This window comes from Sinocyclocheilus grahami, unplaced genomic scaffold (assembly GCF_001515645.1).
Source record: "Sinocyclocheilus grahami isolate Dianchi unplaced genomic scaffold, SAMN03320097.WGS_v1.1 scaffold1033.1, whole genome shotgun sequence".
NCBI classification, from domain to species: domain Eukaryota; kingdom Metazoa; phylum Chordata; class Actinopteri; order Cypriniformes; family Cyprinidae; genus Sinocyclocheilus; species Sinocyclocheilus grahami.
Genome location: NW_015506212.1, coordinates 74920 through 82856, shown reverse-complemented (window position 1 = coordinate 82856; position 7937 = coordinate 74920). Strand labels below are relative to the sequence as shown.

The following is a 7937-nucleotide window of genomic DNA, read 5'->3' as shown; positions in this document are numbered from 1 at the left end:
CTATCTGAATATATTTTAAAATGTAATTTATTTCTGATGACAATGCTAAAGTTTCAGCATCATTATTGTCACATGATCCTTCAGAAATCATTCTAATATGCTGATTTGCTGTTCAAGAAACATTTCTGAGTAGTATTACCGATATTTAAAACAGTTGAGTACATTTTTGTTCAGGATTATTTGAGGAATAGAAAGATCCAAAGATCAGCATTTATCTGAAATAAAAAGCTTTTGTAACATTCTACACTATACCATTCAAAAGCTTGGAGTCAGTATATTTAAATCATTATATATTTATTATTAAATTATGAAATTATAGAAATTAATAGTTTTATTTAGCAAGGATGCATTAAATTGATCAAAAGTGATGATAAAGACATTCATAATGTTACAAAATATTTCTATTATTATTGTCACATGATCCTTCAGAAATCATTCTAATATGCCGATTTGCTGCTCAAACATTTCTGAGTAGTATTATCGATATTTAAAACAGTTGAGTACATTTTTGTTCAGGATTATTTGAGGAATAGAAAGATCCAAAGATCAGCATTTATCTGAAATAAAAAGCTTTTGTAACATTCTACACTATACCATTCAAAAGCTTGGAGTCAGTATATTTAAATCATTATATATTTATTATTAAATTATGAAATTATAGAAATTAATAGTTTTATTTAGCAAGGATGCATTAAATTGATCAAAAGTGATGATAAAGACATTCATAATGTTACAAAATATTTCTATTTCAGATAAATGCTGTTCTTCTTTTGTAAAAAATTTAATTCTACTCCGCTGTTTTCAGCATAATAATGTTTTTTGAGCAGAAAATCAGAATATTAGAAGGATTTCTGAAGGATCATGTGACTGGAGTAATGATGTTGAAAATTCAGCTTTGAAATCGCAGGAATAAATTACATTTTAAAATATATTCAAATAGAAAGCAGTTATTTTAAATAGTAAAAATATTTCACAATATTACTGCTTTTGCTGTATTTTGGATCAAATAAATGCAGGCTTGGTGAGCATAAGAGAATTATTTAAAAAACATGAAAAATCTTACCATCCAAAAACTTTTGACTGGTAGTATGTGTGTGTGTATATATATATATATATATCTCAACTAACCTGCCTGTGTAACCTGCCTCTAGTATCAGTAAGCATGGCATCAGTGCTGTCACAGCTGATGGGTCAGTGGATGGATGTTCAGGGTCTCCTGATATTTCTGTGTGTGCTGCTGCTGGTGAAACACCTGCGAGATGTTCTTACAAACAACATGCCGCCAGGACCCTTCCCTCTGCCTTTGGTTGGAAACGTACTGAATATAGGCTTTAGTGATCCAATGGAGGTTTTTCCGAAGGTAAGTTTTCAGTTGTATGAAGAGTGGTAATGATATGGCTAATACAGTTGTGTACATTACAAGATAACATGTTGACCAGATTGCTGAGAGGTATGGAGATGTGAGCACACTGTATCTGGGAAACAAACCATGCATACTGCTTACTGGATACGAGAGTTTCAAAGAGGCGTTTGTGGAGCAGGCGGACATCTTCACAGACCGGCCGTACTTCCCTGTGAATGACGAGATCTGTAAAGGGCAAGGTAGAGGAACACAGTACACACAGCCAACACATCACTATGAATAATAACATTTACACTTTAAAATGTTCAGAAATGTGATTGTTAAATCAGATATCAACCATAAACTATGCAGCAATATTGTAGAACATCATGAAGTATTTCTTAATTCTGCTTTCATTCGACATTAAATAGGATTCACAACATTTCAGATACAGCTAATTTGTTTATCAATAAAATAGCTTGGATATAAACTATGAAAAGCTCCAGTGATGGTGGTAACATTTCCTTCAGCAATGGCTACAATAGCAAGCTTTGTAGTTAAAGATATGCAGAACTATTCATGACATACATTGTGTTAATCGCTACGGTGATTCTGATGTAACGAGAAATTGAATTTTCCTCTCTTGAAATAAAGAAGTTCATTCATTCAGTACTATGAAAACATACTGTAGATTTCACAATTCAAAAGTTCCATATATTGAAATTATGTGCTGTAAAATGCTCCACTTTCATCAAACCGGCATTCATCAACACATGACTGACCACATTTACATGCCAACATTTTGTGACATAAACTTGCCATTGTGATGGTGTAGGAAAGTTTGTCAGACTTTGTACTTTTCTTGGCACAGATTGATTTGTCATTGTCGGAGTGTAACACACACAGCTTTGCAAAGATATACAAATATCATACCCAACAGCAAATTTGCAGGCCACGAGTAATAGCTGTTCCCTTTCAGTCGGTCACTCTCGACGTCACGTCGGAGGACCGACGAATTGGGATCTTGACGTATGGCAGCTACGGCGGCAGTCACACGGCTGGGGCTGCTCCATATGAGACCGCTGCAGCACTGGCTCCATGGCCGAGTCCCGAGGTGGACACCTTGCGAGTCCAAGTTACACCGGCCTGCTGCCAAACCTTCCTACGTAGACATGCCTACGCTTGAAGTGGAACCTGTTCGTTGAGTGGTGTTCTTCTCGCCGAGAAGACCTCCGAAGATGCCCGATCGGAGTTGTGCTGTCCTTTTTGCAGCAAGGGTTGGAGCGAAGGCTGTCTCCCTCCACCCTTAAAGTTTGTGTCGCTGCAATCGCTGCTAACCACGACCCCGTATAAGGGGTCGTTGGGGAAGCATGACCTGGTCGTCAGGTTCCTTAAGGGGGCGAGAAGGTGTTAAATCCTCCACGGCCCCCCCTCTATTTCCTCTGGGGACCTGACTCTGGTGCTCACAGCACTACATCAGGGCCCATTTGAGCCTTTTTGCAGGCGGTTGAGCTGAAGTTGCTTTCAATGAAGACTTTGCTCCTGCTAGCATTGGCCTCCGTAGGGGCGCAGGTGGGTTCCAAAGGGACACTGGAAGGGGCGGTAGCTGTGGCCTTTTGGTAGGATCCCAATTCGTCTGTCCTCCGACATGACGTCGAGAGTGACCGACTGAAAGGGAACGTCTCGGTTATGTATGTAACCCTCGTTCCCTGAAGGAGGGAACGGAGACGTCACGTCCCGTCGCCACCGCTCCTGTACCACCGCTGAGTGGCCGGGTCACCAGCTCGGCTCCTCAGCGAAAACCTGAATATGCGCTGCATCTGCTGCCTACTTATACTCACACTGTGATCAGCAGCAGCTGGATGCAATAATCACATGCCAATGTGCATTGGCTCGTTTAGTTTACACTCGAAGTAGATTGGTCCCTCTAAGCGAGATCCCAATTCGTCGGTCCTCCGACGTGACGTCTCCGATCCCTCCTTCAGGGAACGAGGGTTACATACGTAACCGAGACGTTACTGATTTCACTTTCGTGATCATGCATTTAGCTCTTTTTTTACCCTTTTGTATGTAGGTCTGATCTTCTCCAGTGGACACATGTGGCGTCATCAGAGGCGTTTTGTTCTGGCAACGCTGAAGTATTTCGGTGTGGGCAAGAAAACTCTAGAAAACTCCATCCTGCAGGAGTGTCGCTTTGTTTGTAGTACTTTGCAAACCAAGCAAGGTCAGTGAGCACCATTTCTGTGTCAAGTCATACATCTCAACAGGCTTCGATTCGAGTACATACTGCGCTCTACAGGCAATGATTTGAGAGTACTGTTTTCAGCTGTAACCATTCTTTCTCTCCTTGCTTTCCAAGGTTTGCCATTCAACCCTCATCACCTCTTGACCTACGCAGTGGGCAATATAATATGCAGCCTGGTTTTTGGCTACAAGTTTGAGTATGACGACCATCATTTTCATGAGCTGCTGCAGTATTCAGACGAAATCTTTAAGCTGCCCATCAATGTCTGGGGCCGGGTATGGGACCAAATGTATTATATTGGACCCTTTTCACAGACTGTGATAATAATGCATTTCCACAGTCATTAAAGGCATAGTTCAACCAGAAATGAAAACTCTGACATTTAGTCACTCTCAAGTTGTTCCAAACCTGTAAGAGTTTCTTTCTTCTCTTGAACATAAAATATATTTTGAAGAATGTGGGTAACCTCCATGTGGGTGACTTCCATAGTATTTTTTTTTCCATACTATGGAAGTCAATGGTGACCAACAATTGTTTGGTTACCCACATTCTTCAAAATATCATCTTTGTTTAACAAAAGAAAGAAACTTATTTATATTGATTTAAACTAATATATTACACTTTTCATACCTTGGCATTAAAGTAAAAAAAATAAAATAAAAGTTAACGGTGCTGCGTAAGTGTTTATAACACAACGACAAAAGGAGCGACTGCAAATTTGACGGCCGTCTCATTTCTGACCAACATAATCAATCTCTTGATATTTTTTCCCCCTTTTAGTTAAGACATAGAAACACTATTGTGAATGTTTTTGGAATGCAAAAATTTGTTTTGTATTCACCAATATATAAATTTACCCCACTATGATGACATCCGCTTTTGAGATCTCTGGAAATGTGATAAGTGTTTATAAAAATAAAGGCATGCTGTAGTTACTGAATATCTTAACTGTAATTCACAAAGGCGTCTCTTGCTTTAAAGTCAATATGAATCTGTTTTGCAATCCATTTGGATCTTACAAAGACAAATGCTTGTTCTTTGGAAAAACATGCACAAATACACTCAGAATAAGGCTAAGAACATCCATTTAAAAATGTAATTACGAGCAATTTTGATTTTATATTAATTGAGGGAGATGTGATGTTGGAATACATTTTTTCAGATCTGCCCTTTTAACTCATGCATTAAAGTTTAGTTAAAATGTCATTTCCTGCAAAGATTTATAACCTACTAAAGTCCAAATATGTTTGTCCCTCAACAGTTGTATAACACGTTTCCCGCTCTGATGTCCTTGCTGCCAGGAAAGCACCAGACTGCATTTGCCAACCTTTCCAAGCTTAAGCTCTTTTTTAAGGAGGAAATAAGGAAGCACAAAGAGGACCGAAACCCATCTAGTCCTAGAGACTACATTGACTGTTATCTGGATGAAATTGAGAAGGTAACTGATTTTAGCAGATGCTTGCATAATGATAATGCAATCATTTTAAGGCTTTTCTTGGGGTTTTATGCACATTTGCTAGCTAATAATTCAAGCATTTCAAATGAAACACACTCTGTGTTTAACCCTTCTTTTTGTCCATTCCTCCCTTCCTCATCTTTCCATTGTTTTCAGTGTAAGGACAATGAGGCGGAATTCACTGAGGAAAACCTGATACACTGTGTGTTGGATCTGTTTGGAGCAGGAACGGAAAGCACTGCTAAATCACTTAGCTGGGCTTTACTCTACATGGCCAAGTTTCCAGAAGTGCAAGGTGGGCCGCTCCGCTCCTATTACTTATCTACTTGTTAGGCAGATGTGTATATGCATGTCCACCTACTCGTGCACATTTATGTTCCATAGAGAAAGTCCAGTCTGAGATTGATCAGGTGATTGGACAGACACGTCAGCCCTTGATGGAAGACAGGGCACATCTGCCGTACACCTACGCAGTGATGCATGAGATTCTGAGGTTCGCAAATGTTCTTGCCTTCATTCCACCGAGAGTTGCCAGCAAAGACACCACAGTAGCAGGATGTCTCATACCAAAGGTAAGTCACAACTTATTGTTTGTAGAATAAAATCCAGGTCATATTTTAAATGGAAATCAAAAAAGAGAGAGATTTTAGAACCATACTGGATATCTCGGTGATTATTCACATTAGATACAGCATTAGATTCAAGGATTATGGAAGAGTGGAGAGAACATTCTTTCAGTTTTGTTTAATGTTCGAATTCTTTCGTTTTGACAGGGGGTGATGGTGCTGCCAATGCTGAAGCCAATTCTGGAGGACAAGAATGAATATCACAAACCATATGAATTCAATCCTGCTCACTTTCTGGATGAAAATGGCAAATTTCTGAAGAGAGAAAATTTCATTCCCTTTTCAATAGGTAGGTCACCAGGAGGAACATGTTATATGTTATATATACTAGAACTAAAATAAATATATACATGCATGCGTACACTACTGTTCAAAGTTTGAGGTCGGTAAATTTTTTTGTTTCTGAAAGAGGTTTCTTATGCTCACCAAGGCTGCATTTATTTGATCAAAAATACAGTAAAAAGAGTAATGTTGTGAAATATTATTACAATTTCAAATGACTGTTTAACATTTGAATATGTTTTATTTATTCATGTGATGTAAAGCTGAATTTTCAGCATCATTACAGTTTTTTTTTTTTTGGATGTAAAGTTCAAAAGAACAGCATTCATTTGAAATATAAATCTTTTGTAAGATTATAAATATCTTTACTGTCGCTTATGGTCAATTTCATGCATTCTTGCTGAAATAAACTATTAATTTCTTTCAAAAATAGCTTACTGACCTCCAAACTTTTGAATGGTACTATATATAAACTAAAAAAAACTGACCCAGAGCCTGATTTCCAGGTAAGAGGATGTGTCCAGGTGAGCAGCTCGCACGTATGGAGCTCTTCCTCTTCTTTGTCTCTCTGATGCAGCATTTTACCTTCCTGCCACCTGAGGGAGAAACACTGAGTCTCAAAAGGACAGTTGCCATCGCTTCTGCTCCTGAACCCTTCCACATTTGTGCTGCACCTCGATAGTGCCACATGATTGCAACATAAAATAAAAGAATACGCTCATTGAAGCTCACTGTGAAGCACAAATAAGCATTTGTTTTTATTTGGTAACATGAAACACCCATGTTTGATCATATATCCTACATGATTTATTTGGATAATGTCTGAAATTGAAGGCAGTAAGTCAGTCAAAAGGCTGTTTAGGGTGCAAAGCATCTTTCTGCATTGTTAGGCATCCAAAAGTAGCTATATATTCTGATAACTTATAGCATAAATCACATATTTAAATAAATAAATCACATATATATGTGACCCTCACATATATATAACCCTTTTAGACTCTATTCATTTACTGCTTGTTTTCTTTAAAAAAAAAAAACTAACTAACACTAGCTTCTCTATTCTTTTTGTATTCCATCTATTTTTATTTTTATTTATTATACAGTTAACAAAAAGCAAAAAAAAGGCCTCTAACTCTAGCTTTCTCTATTCTATCTGTTTTCTTATTTATTATATAATTAAAAAAAAACCTTGCTATGTGTACTGCATTAAGCTGAGACTTGTTATAGCACTTGTATATCGTTGCTCTTTTATTGATTTTGATTGCTGGCATTGTCCTCATTTGTACATCGCTTTGGATAAAAGCGTCTGCTAAATGACTAAATGTAAATGACTAAATATTTAATAATATTAGTAGATGATTTACCTGTAAAAGCATGCATTGGACTTGTATTTTCTGCAGTCCTTGGCTTCACAGCTCAGAATAGTTGTTTGTGAAGGGTTTGAGTCTTTTTATGTTCTTGTGGTGCCATCAGCTGTGCCATGATATAATTTCCCTGTGACTGCTGAATCATTGGTCACATGGCATTTACGACTCGGGTGCTTGGTTCAAAACATCCTTTCTGGCCAGTTGCCATCTAAATGAGTCGGTCAGTCTCTGGGTTATGCAACTGAATATTTTTTTATATTTAACAACCACTGTATTAATGGACTTTATTTATTTATTTTACTCTTTTATCCAAAGCGACTCTTCTTACACAGCTGCTATTGTTTCACATCTGCTGCACTCTGCAGTTGTCTCGGGTAATAAAATAACCTTCACTTAAATCAGTATTTTATGTCTGTATTTGATAATCATCCTTGTCCCGCTTATTACAAGACTACTTATTGCTAAATAAACTCTACCAGAGTAATACAAGAGACTGCTTAACGTTGAATATGGGGTTATTTTGCTAGGTTGGTTGATGATACCTATGGTTTGGGGCATATATACAGTATATATATATATATATATATATATATATATATATATATATATATATATATAT

At 37.5% G+C, this 7937-nt stretch overlaps 1 protein-coding gene across 1 annotated transcript in view; it reads left to right on the top strand.

The window, feature by feature from the left end:
• Positions 1 to 6892, top strand: part of LOC107565885 (cytochrome P450 2J6-like) — a 10754-nt gene extending 3862 nt beyond the window's left edge. The window contains exons 2-10 of the mRNA XM_016251175.1: positions 1152 to 1360; positions 1440 to 1602; positions 3417 to 3566; positions 3702 to 3862; positions 4849 to 5025; positions 5200 to 5338; positions 5428 to 5615; positions 5817 to 5958; positions 6458 to 6892. Of these exons, the coding sequence (XP_016106661.1) occupies positions 1163 to 1360; positions 1440 to 1602; positions 3417 to 3566; positions 3702 to 3862; positions 4849 to 5025; positions 5200 to 5338; positions 5428 to 5615; positions 5817 to 5958; positions 6458 to 6633 (1494 nt within the window). The 5' untranslated portion in view covers positions 1152 to 1162 and the 3' untranslated portion in view covers positions 6634 to 6892. The remainder of the gene's footprint in view (positions 1 to 1151; positions 1361 to 1439; positions 1603 to 3416; positions 3567 to 3701; positions 3863 to 4848; positions 5026 to 5199; positions 5339 to 5427; positions 5616 to 5816; positions 5959 to 6457) is intronic.
• Positions 6893 to 7937: the final 1045 nt, after the last annotated feature.